We start from the raw sequence: 15,114 nt of genomic DNA, 5'->3' as shown, positions 1-15,114 counted from the left end.
ACTCGACACCCAATCACCGCAATCACTTTGTTTTGCGAATTTTTTTTGTTGCGATTTTCAGGAAGACTTATTTTTGCAATTCGAGGGCGAGTCAATTAGTGTCTGTTCGCCCTCTCTGCTGCTACATGTTACCCATACGAATGTATGACTATATGCTGAACCATACCTTGAATTTGGAGAGAGAGAGAGAGAGTATAAATCATGTGGCGAATTGCAATCCTTTGCAGAGCACAGTATTCTGCAAGGGATCGTGTTTGGCAGAGGATGATTATGTTAAATGGGAAAAAATTAATACGAACGGTTAAAAAATGCGCATTGGATTAGTAACGTAAAGTGTTCAATATTCAACGCAGTCATTGTATTTTATTGCCTCTCGTTTTGTTTGTATTTTTCTGCCTTATAATTTCCTTGATTCTACAATCGAAAGATTTAAAAGAAACAATTCTATAATTTCGAATTTCTACCATTAATCTATCGTTGCACTCTAAATTGCACGATAAAATAATTGTGTCGTTTGAATAGGAATTAATGAAGAGAAATGTGGGAACTTATTAGTTTTTGTGTTTAAGTTACAATTAACGTGATATATGCGTACGTGTATGAATATATATATATATATATATATATATATATATATATATATATATATATATAAAGGAATAGTACACAAGTAGGTCTGGACAAGAGAGAAAGATTAAAAGACAGATTTCACATATTCTGAGAGATGAAAATGTTTGCTTTTGTTTGATATTGCTACCGCGTATTGACATGTGATGCAATGAGCGTTTGTCTACCTTGCCGCCCGAAATGAATACATAAGGTTAGATGAGTATATTTGCATGAGCTATTTATAGCATTATAACGTCACGTCAACTAGATGATACCTGGAAGAAACCCTGATATCTTCACCTGGAAACAATTTAGGTCGTGAATAAACTGGAACGAAATGGCAACAACGTCACCGACAGAGAGACGATTTGCTCAAGTCTTACAGTGTCCCATTTGCCTAGATACGCTTAAAAGACCAAAGGTTCTGCCATGCGGACATACGTATTGTACTTCGTGTCTTCAGTCACATATCAACTGTAAGGTGATCAACAGGGGGACTCCTCAGGCATGCTTTCCTTGCCCGATATGCAGGGCCGACACAACATTACCTGATACCACAGCGAGTGTCGAACAGTGGGCAGAGTTATTTCCAGTAAACAGCATTGTATCATCTGTATTGGATGTAACAGTGGAAACGTTTGGTGAAAAATTATGTGATATGTGTCTCAAGTGGAATAGACAAACTTCAGCAAGATCATTTTGTAAATATTGCAGAAGATTCATGTGCAAAATATGTAAAGAACACCACAATGAAACCATTTCACCAATGTCACATTATGTTATCGATTTGAGCACAGAAAATGATCCTAGTGTTATGATTCCCAGCCTATCCACAATAAAAAAATGCCTTAGACATCTCAATGAAAGCATCGAATTCTTTTGTATGGATCACAATTCACTTTGTTGTAAAACATGTGGATTTCTTGAACATAGAAAATGTGATAGAGTCATTCCGATTGATGACGTGCTAAAGACTTTTGATGCGAAAGCAAACTCAAAAGATTTGGATGCCAACATACGTAATATCGGAGACCACGTGAAAGAAATAACAAGCAAGGTAAGGGAAAACGCAAATAATATTCAGAATGACAAATCTGCCATTTTAAAGCAAATCCGGATTCTCAGAGCAGAACTAAATGCCAAACTACAGAAACTTGAGGATGATTTAATTGCCTGTCTTGAAGGAAATCATAAAACTGAAGATTTGACCTTACATAATCAAGAGGCCAGGGGACAGAGTTTGATTTCTGCGATTGGCAGTGACCTGACTCAACTTGACCTTGTGATGACCTACGGGTCAGAAGTTCAGAAGGTCATAATGCTCCACAACATGGAGAAGAATCAAACCAGATATCTTAAAGCCATATCGGAGTATCAAGAAGAATTGGAATATATCACAATAGGGTTAGAAGTTAATAAAAACCTAAATGATTTGATTAAGGACTTTAATAGATTTGGACAAATAACTGTGACCCGATCTAAAAGAAAACTGCCCCTATGTCCTGCAGTAACAGCATCGCAGCCGAAAGCGGAGACGGTTAGTGGATTCAGTGGAACCCAATTAAAGGACAGAAAGGAAGTGAAAGTATCTGAATTCAGTGTGAATGAATCGGGAGATGATGTATTATGTTATATTTCGGATGTTCTAACACTGCAAAGAGAGAAGCATATTTTTGTCGATTATATGAACAGCAAGATCAAAGTGTATGGAGAAAATTATCAGTTGCAAGAGAGTCTGAAACTCCAGGGAAATCCGTGGAATGCTTGCATCCTTCCTGACAACAACCTGACCGTGACTTTACCCTTTAATAAGACCATTCTTGTCATTGGCATAGATGACAGGATGAACATTGTCAGAGAGATCAAAACAAGGCTGCAGTGTTGGGGTATAGCAGTGATGAAAGATCAATTGGTGATCACCACAGGACGTGATGAACACAGTGTCCTGATATTAGATATAAATGGTACCGAGATCAGAACTGTCCGACCGGACAATTATCAAAGTGAGAAACTACTAAGTCCATCTTATGTCAAAATAAACAAACCTGAAACAATCATATACATATCATATAATGACCGGGATAAAATGGTTGCCTACAACACATCCTGGGATGTCATGTTTACATACACGGATCAAGACATGAATAGACCACACGGCATTGATACTGATAGAGAGGGGAACATTTGTCTGTGTGGTTACGGTTCGTTCAATGTACAACAGATATCAGCAGACGGCAAGCTGATCAAGACACTGATAACAAAGAAGGAAGATAAGAAGTTCCTACTTACAATAAGATTCTACAGAGACATGGACAGATTCTTTGTAACATACTCTAGCTGTGATGTTGTTGAAGTGTATGACATGTGTGACTAAAAGTGTTAAAATTAGAAACACCATTCCACAGTAAGTATATTGGCCGAAGCCATGGATGACAGTGCATACACTGACAAGGGCCTTCTATATGTGTTACTGCCACAAGTCATGCGAAAACTACATCTAGAGTTTATAATTGTCTGAAATGTAAAGCTGCTTTGGATAGACTAAGACAATAACATGTTGTATTTCTTTCTCGTATTCTTATTTTTATTAAAATGTTGACTGCATAAAAAGGGTATTTTATGTTCTATACTGCAACAAGTCCTTCTCATGTGACTGCATAAAACTCGAATGAAAAACACAGTGAATGTCAAGTTAAGTTTTATTATTTTACAGATTTAAAAATTAGTCAGACTCCGTAATGCATTTACCGGAACTAATGTCTACAATTTATTTAAGTGGTATATCTGAATTATCTTACGTGAATCGCTTACGTGCATGTTGTTTCTATTCGGTATGGACATATTTCTTGTTTGACTACATTGCGCTTGGTACGTTACTCATTTTCTTAAAAATTGGTGAACCATGTATAAACTGAAAACACACACACACACACACATATATATATATATATATATTCGGTATGGACATATTTCTTGCTTGACTGCATTGCGCTTGGTACGTTACTCATTTTCTTAAAAATTGGTGAACCATGTATAAACTGAAAACACACACACACACACAGATATATATATATATATATATATATATATATATATATATATATATATATATATATATATATATATATATATATCTATATATGTGTGTGTGTGTGTGCATGTGTGTGTGTGCTTGCTTGACAGCAAATTCCTACGCATCGGTGTCATAATCCTACACGAGGATGAGCATTTCAGTCAGACACAAAATATTTGATCCTGATTGTAATATTGTATAATGAGGTATTTTTCTCACATTTGTGATCTAAAATAGACGTTCTAAGTCAAAATGGTACATATTGAAAACTGATACGAATTTAATGGAGTATGTGTGTAATGTTTACAATCACGGCGTCTTCTACTAGTAACTGGACAACAAAATCGGTTTAATAGCTAAATCAATCAATACAAAAAGTGCTGTTTTACGTCATACATCCGCTGAAACCAGACCACAAAATCAATGTCAGCAGCAAAATCGATAATTACAAAACGACTGATTGACTGTATTTCAAAATGGATCTCATCCTACAAATGATTTTCCTAACAAGGAGAATTTAATTATCGACGTTAAATTATATTTCAAAATCGATCTCACCCTACAAATGTTTTCATCACAATGGGATTTTTATTCACAGCGTGAAAATGTATTTCAAAATCGATCTACCATAGTTTTTGTTTGGGCCATCTAGTTGACGATATTTTTATTTCTAAGCTCCACTGAATCAGATGTATACTTTTAGTAATGAGTGAAATAATGCGTACCTCGATTTCATTAATAAATTCCAAGGTTGATGAATCTAGTAAAATCACGAGGTCGAAACAGGCCATGAGTATCGCGAGTGAAGGTCAAAGGAACATCACGTCATTCAACGAGGACATTTGTAGTGATCGAAAATGTCAGACTGTACTAGTTCATATATTGTTGAAAAGGGAAAAGTTGACTTTGTTTACTTGTTAGTATTTCGAAATAATAATGATTCAATGAATGCCTGGAGTCAAATACAAGATTATATGCAACCAAAGAATTTGATGTAAATAATCATTAAAAAATTGATATTGGTAGAAAGAAATAAAAATCATTTTCCTTCATATGTACAGACTTTAAGTAGTTTGTGGAAATCACTTTTCATTCTTTCAGTCCCTGTGACCTTGACAGTTACTATTTTGACCATACTTATGATCTGTTTCTAGCTTGCCCCAAATGCAAGTAAGTTCAAGAGTTTACAAACGGTGTTTAGTGGAGAACTAAAGCTATTGTCCGGAAGTAACATATGGAACAGACAGATTGACTTTCGTCCATACAGATGGAAACATTATAAGATGATACAATAAGCCTTATAGTGCTGGTGTGGTGTGGATTAGACAGCTAAAATGCTTTTTGATTATGATTAGATGTTACTGTACAAAATTATAAGTTCATTAAGAGTCTTATTTTTATTAACTAAATAAGTTTTTAAACTTTCCATTTGCTAACCGGTTTATTCATAAAATTTCTATCCTTTAAGGCACAAACCTATTTTAATGGTTCTTCGCCCTCTTCGATACATTGGAATCTACCCCTAATCGGACCGCTCCACTGGCCAAGTGGTTAGAGCGTCTGCCTCGGATGCGGGAGGTCGTGGGTTTGATCCCGGGCCGAGTGATACCGAAGACTTACAAAAACGGTACTAACAGCTACCTCGCTTGGCGCTCAGCATTAAGAGGTTAGTGTTAGGACTGGTCGGCCTGGTGTCAGGATAATGTGACTGGGTGGGACATCATGCTACATGTCTGCAGCATGATGCCCCAGTGCTAGAAATCACTATAAACTGCCTCAATGCAGACATCGTAGCGATATGACTGAAAAATTGTTGAAGCTACGTTAAAAATCCAAATCACATCACATCACATCACCCCTAATCGAATACCCTCTAAGATTATCCTTTGTTACATGTTTGGAGCATATTATTTTGTCTTCGATTTGTCTTTTAGATGTATGAAATTATTTTTGTAGCTATCAATTTCATTAACGATATTTTTTAACATCCATTTTAACCTTTCTTTTTTTATTTGTAGCACAGAGATAGTTTTTGAATTAATACAACTTCTAACAATAGGCACTCCTCAATTGTATACTGGATGTTATTTAATATAGGCGTTACTGAATTGTATACTTGATGTAATCTAATTTAGGCATTACTCAGTTGTATACTGGATGTTATCTAATTTAGGCACTACTCAATTGTATATTGATATCATTTGATTTAGACCCTTATCAAATGTATAATTAATACAAAACGATGGATTGACTGTATTTCAAAATGGATCTCACCCTACAAGTGTTTTTCGTAACAAGGGGAGATTAAATAACGACTACAAATTAAATTTCAAAATCGATCTCAACCTACAAATGTTTTCGTCACAAAGGGATTTTTATTCAGACTGTATTTCAAAATCGATCTTACCCTAGTTTTTGTAAGGGTCATCTAGTTGATGATATTTTTAATTCTAAAATCCATTGAATGAGTTGTATACTTTAAGGAATGAGTCATATAATCCGTATCTCGATTTCATTAATAAATTCCAACGTTGATAAATGTAGTAAAATAAAGGGTCCATATAGGCAATTGAGTATGTCAAATAAAGGTCAAAATAACATCAGGTCATCCAACGAGGATATTTGTACTGATCGAAAAGGTCGACTGTACTAGTTCATATTTTGTTAAAGGGGAACAGCTGATTCTGTTTACTTGTTAGTATTTTGAAATAATAATGATTCACTGAACGCCTGGAGTCAAATACAACATTATTTGCAACTGAAGAATTTTATGTAAATAATGCAAAACAAATTAATATTGGTACAAATACGGAAATATAATTTTCCTTTATATTTACAGAATTTAAGTAGTTTGTGGAAACCGTTTTTCATTCTTGCAGTCCCTGTCACCTTGACATTTGATCTTTTGACCATTCCCCTGATATTTTGCCCCCGAAATTAATATGTTTCTAGCTTGCCCCAAATGCAAGCAATTTTCAGAGTTAGAAACGGGTGTAGTGGAGAACTCAAGCTATATAGTACGGAAGCAACATATGGGACAGACAGATTAACTTTCGTCCATACAGACGGAAACATTATAAGATGATACAATACGCGTTATTGTGCGGGTGTGGTGTGGATTAGACAACTAAAATACTTTTCGATTATGATTAGATGTTACTGCACAAAATTATAAGTTCATTAAGATTGAATTAAATATTTTTTTTAAGTGTCCATTCGGCTAATCGGTTTATTCATAATATTCTATTCTCTAAGGCACAAACCTATTTTAATGGTTCTTCCTTCCTCCTTCTATTGACTGGATCTACCCCTAATCGAATACCCTTTAAGATTATCCTTTGTTAAATGTTTGGAGCATATTATGTTTTCTTCGAATTGTCTTCTAGATGTATGAAATTCTTTTTGTAGCTTATTAATTTCATTAACTACATTTTATTTTTTCATTTTATCATGTCCTTTGTTTCCTCTTTTGTAGCAACGGGGATAGTTGCTGTGTCTTATTTAATTAATGAAATTTCTAAAAATAGACAATTCTCAATTGTATACTGGATATCAATTGTATACTGGATATATCAATTGTACACTGGATATCAATTGTATACTGGATATCAATTGTATACTGGATATCGATTGTATACTGGATATCAATTGTATACTGGATATCAATTGTACACTGGATATCAATTGTATACTGGATATCAATTGTATACTGGATATCAATTGTACACTGGATATAAATTTTATACTGTATATCAATTGTATACTGGATATCAATTGTACACTGGATATCAATTGTATACTGGATATCAATTATATGCTGGATATCAAGTGTATACTGGATGTCGCTTAATTAATCACATACTCCAGATCCTTTAGAAGAGTTCTATCAAATTTCAAGAATTCTATTCCGTGTGTCAAGTTATTATGTTGAAGTTCGATGGTAGTAATCGAGAGACCGGTCCGGTAGCCTGATTTCATTTTCATGTCATCTACTAAATCCATTAAACATTCAGCTATAAGTCGAACATCTAACCAAACTTGTCTGGATTTTTTTTTCCTGCATCGTGTGTATTTTTTTAGATGTGGAATATGTACTACATAACAGGCATAGTATGATCATCCATCCGTTTATTTAGTCTTTTTCTAGATTTAGGGTTATTAAAATTTACATACTCAAATCGAATATAGACGCTAATACTAAATGGAATTCAAAACAAAACTGACCAAATTATTTGATTATTTCTTCCACAGTGTCAAAAAGTAAGGTCATTAGGTACTTGTAAGAGTTTTCTTGATAGGTAAATGGCAGTAAGTACTTCTTGTAAGGTGCAAGCTAATATTCACATAACATGAAATGCACAACTAACCAAGTGTATTGGAAATATTTATATGACAAGTGCTTGTAAAGGAAACCGACAGTATATGCCACGTCATAACGGCACGATCATAAAATAATCACTCTCTGTCGCGCATGCGTACAATAGCCAGGTGCTGAGTAACCATGTAGTCCTTGATTTGAATGGAGAAAAAAATTATGCTGGCGTGAAGTCAGATCTATTTTACTATTTACATTCATAATTTGAGTATGCATGATATGAGCAGGTGTCCACTGTAAACATGTATGTTACTAGCAGGCGTTCACTATAAGGACTTATCCATAGCATGTATTAACTCAGCCTCCTTTTCATTATAAGTATGCTAATATAGGCATGACTTGAGATAGTATGAATCCTGAAATCCGAACCAGCGAAATTAGAATTATATCAATTGAATGTAAATTAAATTCAAAACTATACCAGCAACATTGAAATATTTAAATTCAAAAATGCATCTTCTAAAACTATACGAGCAACACTGAAATATTTAAATAGAAAATCCATTTCCACAACTATAACCAAAGTATTTACCAAAAAGTCACACAGACGCAGAGATAAACACACATACAGACACACACAGACGTTCACACAGACACACATACATACAGACACAGACAGACACAGACAGACACAGACAGACACACAGACACACACAGAGACAGACAGACACACACACACACACTTCTATTTAAAATTTGACAATTTTCTATTTTAATGTACCACTCCGGTGGGCGAGTGGTTAGAGCGTCCGCCTCAGATGCGGGAGGTCGTGGGTTAGATCAAGAGTCATACCAAAGACTTATACAAATGGTACCAATAGCTGCCTCGATTGGCGCTCAGCATTAAGAGGTTAGTGTTAGGACTGGTCGGTCTGCTGTCAGGATAATGTGATTGGGTGGCATGCTACATGTCTGCGGCAGGATGCCACAGTGACAGACATCAATATAAACTGCCAAACTGCAGACATCGTAGCGATATGACTGAAAAAATTGTTAATGCTTACGTTAAACATCCAAATCACACACACACACACACACACACACACACACTATTTTAATGTACACATGAAACGTCCCAAACTGGTTGCGGAGTTTTTTTGCTGACTGTACCGCCCGCAAAAATTTTGTTTCAGAACCTGTTTAAACTTGTGGAAAATTGATCACATAGTTTAATTATTAGTTATAATTATTGCAGTAAATAACGCAAGGAGCCATATTACGAATTTAAATTATTTTCCTTAAAATAGATGTGGTTGTGTTAAAAATCCTCCATAACACAAACGTGGGTATTTTACAAATATTAATTGAATTGCAGAAACAAAGTGTTCGCGTCAAAACCAAATGTAGCGCTCACTCATTCCGTATCTTATACATACGTGCATTCATGCATATATTTATTTAAATTTGTTTAATAGATAAATATAATAATTCTGGGTCTTTTTATTTTGGTCAATTTTGCATATATATATATATATATATATATATATATATATATATATATATATATATATATGGTTCCAGTTTGGTTTCTTCATTATGGTTTAGATCTCGTAGACAGCTTTGCTGATTTATAAAGTCAAAATTATGGTATGGATCCTTAGTTGATATTCATGATATGGCAAGAATCTTTAAAACATTATACACAATCATAGCGAAGAAGTAACAAGTATCAAAGAATGCGAGACCGAGAAGACAAAATCTTTGATGCTTCTAAACATTTGGGGTACCTTTCTATGTATGTATGTATGTATGTATGTATGTATGTATGTATGTATGTATGTATATATGTATGTATGTGGTAATAAATAATGATGGATGAAGGCTTCATTTCGCTGAAGTACACATGTCCTCAGTGCATTATAAAATTAATTTTATATTGACCTACCAAATAACAGCATTGTGTCTCTGGCATGCTGACAACGTTAAAAATATAACAATATGATGGTGAATTTATCCCTGCATACATTAGCAAATTATTTCATACTGATGATACCAAAATATATCAATCTGGTGATGAAAGCTGTACAAATTGTTAGAGAGTTGATGTCTCTAGTGAACAAGCAAGCGAAACCCACAAAAATCTAAACAAAAGTCAAAGGAAGGTAAAACTTCTGACAAAGAATTATATTTGAGATTGTAGAATCAAGCAACAAAAACATTATCACATCATCCAGAAATCGCTTAAAAGCAGAAACTTTGCAAAGACTGATGGCTATGATATTGTAGGAGCATAAACCGTAGAATCTAATGGATGGAGGCATCAACGAATAGACTATTCAAGTATAGAAAATTATTTAATTGATTTTTCAGACAAAAAACATGTACAGTATGACATATAACGGCTATTTAATTTAATCATCGGCATCGCTGAGTTTCAGAAGGTTATCGATCAGTGATATTTCATTAAAGTTATGTCACTAGTTTGTTATATAAATTACATACTGAATATACTATGCAGATGATATCTCATTTTATCACACCGTTAATGTCATATAATGATTGGCTTATTTTTCAGATAAGGTTGCCAATGGATCCCTTTTTATCAGACCTAATACACTAATGATATGTGTAGACGTATTGCAAGCATGACAAAAAATCTCAAACTGAGGATAAATTGTATGAATAATCTAACTGATACTGAAGCCAGATTATCATTTTACTCTACCAATCATCACTGTGATTATCAGTCTACTTATCACTGTCAATATCAGTCTACTCAGACTACCAGTCTATCACTGTCAATATCAGTTTACTCAGACTACCAATCTATCACTGTCAATATCAGTCTACTCAGACTACCAGTCGATCACTCTGATCGTCATTCTACTCAGACTACGAATCTATCACTGTCGATATCAGTCGACCAGTCCATCACTGTCAATATCAGACTACTCAGACTACCAGTCTATTACTCTGATTGTCATTCTACTCAGACTACGAATCTATCACTGTCGATATCAGTCGACCAGTCCATCACTGTCAATATCAGACTACTCAGACTACCAGTCTATCACTCGGATTATTAGTCTACTCAGACTACGAATCTATCACTGTTGATATCAATCTACTCAGACTACCAATATATCACTGTCGATATCAATCTACTCAGACTACGAATCTATCACTGTCGATATCAGTCTACTCAGACTACGAATCTATCACTGTCGATATCAATCTACTCAGACTACGAATCTATCACTGTCGATATCAATCTACTCAGACTACGAATCTATCACTGTTGATATCAGTCTACTCAGACTACGAATCTATCACTGTCGATATCAGTCTATTCAAACTACCAATATATCACTGTCAATATCAGACTACTCAGACTACCAATATATCACTGTCAATATCAGACTACTCAGACTACCAGTCAATCACTCTAATTATTAGTCTACTCAGACTACGAATCTTTCACGGTCGATGTCAGTCTACCAGTCCATCACTGTCAATATCAGACTACTCAGACTACCAGTCTATCGCTCTGATTGTTAGTCTGCTCAGACTACTAATCTATCTCTGTCGATGTCAGTCTATTCAGACTACCAATATATCACTGTCAATATCAGACTACTCAGACTACCAATCTATCACTGTCAATATCAGACTACTCAGACTACCAGTCAATCACTCTGATTATTAGTCTACTCAGACTACGAATCTTTCACGGTCGATATCAGTCTACCAGTCCATCACTGTCAATATCAGACTACTCAGACTACCAGTCTATCACTCTGATTGTTAGTCTACTCAGACTACTAATCTATCTCTGTCGATGTCAGTCTATTCAGACTACCAATATATCACTGTCAATATCAGACTACTCAGACTACCAGTCTATCACTCTGATTGTTAGTCTACTCAGACTACTAATCTATCTCTGTCGATGTCAGTCTACGCAGACTATCAGTTATAACGCTGATTATTAGTCTACTCAGACTACCAATCTATCCTGTGCCTATAAGGCTACTTAGACTTCCAAACTATCACAATGATTACTATTCCACTTAGAGTACAAATCTATCACAATAATTATCGGTCTACTCCGACTATCCATCAATCATTTTGATTATTTTCTCTACTCAGACTACCGGGGCCCCGAGTGGCCGAGTGGTCTAAAACGCGCTCCGTTACGGATCACTGCCATCTCACCTCTGTCTGCGTGGGTTCGAGTCTCGGATTCGGCTAATGTGGGTATGTGAGAAAACTTGCCAGTAGCTTCTCGTGGGTCGGTGGTTCTTTCCGGGGTTTTCCCGGGTTCTTCCTCCACCATTAATACTGGCCGCCGTGTATAGCCTATCGCGTGCTGAAAAATGGCGTTAAACCCTACAACAACAACTACTCAGACTATCAATCTATTACCGTAGTTATTATTCTATTACAACGATTCACTTTGGGTTTTGAAATTTGAGCCATCATATGTGTTTTGTGGATTTTTAACTTAGCTTTAGCAATTTTAGTCATGTCGTTCCGATGTCTGCAGTATCACAGTTTATAGTTCACGATGTCCCACCCAGTCACATTATACTGACACCAGGCCGACCAGTCCAAACAATAACCTCTTAATACTGAGCTCCAAGCGAGTCAGGTGCTAGTACCCTTTTGTATTACACTCTGGTATGACTCGGCCAGCTATCATATGTAAAAATGAGTTGAAAATGTCATTCAGGAACATGTGCACTTTCTAGTGATAGTATGTATTTACGTACGTATTTGTCCACCCAACTATTCATCGAACTAACCACCCATCTATCTCTACTTTACTTCTACCAATAACACTGTCTCTAATTATGTCTTTTAACATACATTGATAATCACACTTGCTTTACACCTGTGTACTAAGTTATATCAAGGGCAGTTATTGCTGTATTTGTCTATACCAACACCTTGCACTAAGGTTTCATTCTAAATACCTTCTTTATCTTCAGGAAATGAATGCCTAAAAAAACCACAGGGATGGTTGAAACTCCACTCTCTTCTCAGAATTATGGCCAAGCATGCAGAGAAAGCTTATATTACAGAGGGTGTGTTTTCTCGTGCAGAAGAAGTTGAAGATGAGGACAATATATAATCTGAACATTTTGTCTCCAAGCTGCATTCCTAAAATGTGTAGATGTACCGTCTGAACACCCAGGTTGCATAATGCTCATTTTGTCTGCAAGTTGCATTCCTAAAATGTGTAGATGTACCGTCTGAACAACCAGGTTGCATAATACTCATTTTGTCTCCATATCACATTTCAAGTTTTAGTAACTATAATAAGTTCAAAGATATTGAAAGATAATGGAAGTGTTTTATCCAATACTTGACATCTACAAAAGGAGTGTTATCCAAGACGTTGATATATTATCAACTGAAGGAACACTACCAACAACTCCTCTTTTACGAACATCGAGGGACAGGCGGTTGAAATAAAATCTCGGACCTATGGATGATTATAATTCACTGCTGTTATAACAAATTGTATCTTAATCATATCGTGTTTGAAGTGTTTACATCCATACATACATACATACATACATACATACATACTGTGGTGTGTCGGGTTGTTATGCCACCACTGTGGTAGGTGTTATGATTGGGGTGGGGTGCTCCCAATATTTTATTTAAATTATTATAAAAGTCCAACCCAGGCTGGATTTTGGTTGGAAGATAAATTAGTGAAAGATGGATGTAAAGCCCTCAGTCAGCAATGCCGACGGTTAAATGATTGAATATACAAAAAGTGAAATTCAATGAATAACAATTTAATAACAATTCAATAGTCAAGTGCTTCAAATTTCCCAATTACTCTCCTTCCGATCGACCCTGTGATAGTCTATTGCATCATTTGATTAGTAGTGTGAGAGAGCTTTCCACCTGTCTATGTATTCTACTCATCTGTGTATTCTTCTCTCCTATTCCTCCAATTTCTTCTTCTCTTTCTCCGGACTTTCTTCAAATCCCTTCTCCTCGACTTCTCTATACTCCTCCTCTCCAATTTCTCTTCCTTGACTCCTTTTTCTCCTCCTCCTCGACTCTCTCCACCGACTAGACTCGTCAATTCCGACTGCTCTGCTAGTCTCACTTCCGTCTCCCCTCTTAGAGACTCGGGACTTAACTGAACCGGAAGTTCTGTCCCCCAAAACGCTTCCTTCCTGTGAAAACACAAGGACGGTACAATATTTTCCTTAGCCCTCTCATCTCACACTACACCCAGCCTATCATCAGATAACGGCTGTTAAATTTCTTCGGTTACGCATTCATTCACATCGAAATACTCATACGTTCTTGTATGGTAAAACAACGTCGTAATAAAAGCACGGCATCAATTACTTCTCATAGATGCAACAATAAATTGTCACATCAGTACATATTCCTAATCCCATTATACTAGACAATATCCCAACGCATTTCTTTACATTACAACTCATACAAGGTACACAAATATTCAAATATCCATGCTCTGATATATCCATACATCCATATTAACTAACCTTACACACTTCAATAATTTTCCAAATTCACAATTCAAGCATGTGTAAATTCTAACATATCACATGAATAAATGCACTAGTTTACTACGAAGTAACCTATTAGCGAATGACAAAATTAATTCCGACCACAAGCTAACAATCTACATAATTCTCTACATAATGCTCAAATACGCCTGTAAATGAACACTACAAGGTAATTCTACGTAATAAACGATCCTAGTAATTAAGTATACATACTACACATAATTACAATTACAATGCCGCAATAGTCTGAAAAAATAGAACAAATAACTTACTGACCTTTACGAAGCTTTGTCTTTCCTTAGAATCTCTTCTCTAAGTTTCACCGGCAAATTACGAGTGACTTCCTCGGAGTAACCCTATATTGCTCATCAATCTACCTAGGCGAGACTAAATTTTTGCTTGCTAGCTAGAAGTTGTAATTCGGATCGAAATTGTCACCACATCCTCTATCTCAATTCCGATTTGATGTCGCTGTGATCTGATCCAATCAAACTTGACGGACAATGTCCTCTCGCTGTCTGTCCACGTGGGGAAGGATTTAGAACACTCTCCGT

General features: G+C 35.6%; 1 protein-coding gene across 2 annotated transcripts; it reads left to right on the top strand.

The window, feature by feature from the left end:
- The first annotated feature begins 931 nt into the window (after positions 1-931).
- On the top strand, positions 932-13,838 carry LOC149774674 (uncharacterized). Of its 2 annotated transcripts, none has more exons than XM_089944842.1 (2): positions 932-3,165; positions 12,989-13,838. In XM_089944842.1, exon 1 carries the CDS (start codon positions 947-949, stop codon positions 2,981-2,983), a length of 2,037 nt encoding a protein of 678 aa, XP_089800968.1. In that variant the 5' UTR covers positions 932-946; the 3' UTR covers positions 2,984-3,165; positions 12,989-13,838. The 2 variants fall into 2 exon arrangements, 1 of the variants encoding a protein (XP_089800968.1); XR_016416735.1 differs by lacking the exon at positions 932-3,165 and adding an exon at positions 3,782-5,348.
- Positions 13,839-15,114: the final 1,276 nt, after the last annotated feature.

This window comes from Sinohyriopsis cumingii, unplaced genomic scaffold (genome assembly GCF_028554795.1).
Source record: "Sinohyriopsis cumingii isolate HCF-2022 unplaced genomic scaffold, ASM2855479v2 utg000160l, whole genome shotgun sequence".
Lineage (NCBI taxonomy): Eukaryota > Metazoa > Mollusca > Bivalvia > Unionida > Unionidae > Sinohyriopsis > Sinohyriopsis cumingii.
This window is presented reverse-complemented; position numbering and strand designations above follow the sequence as displayed.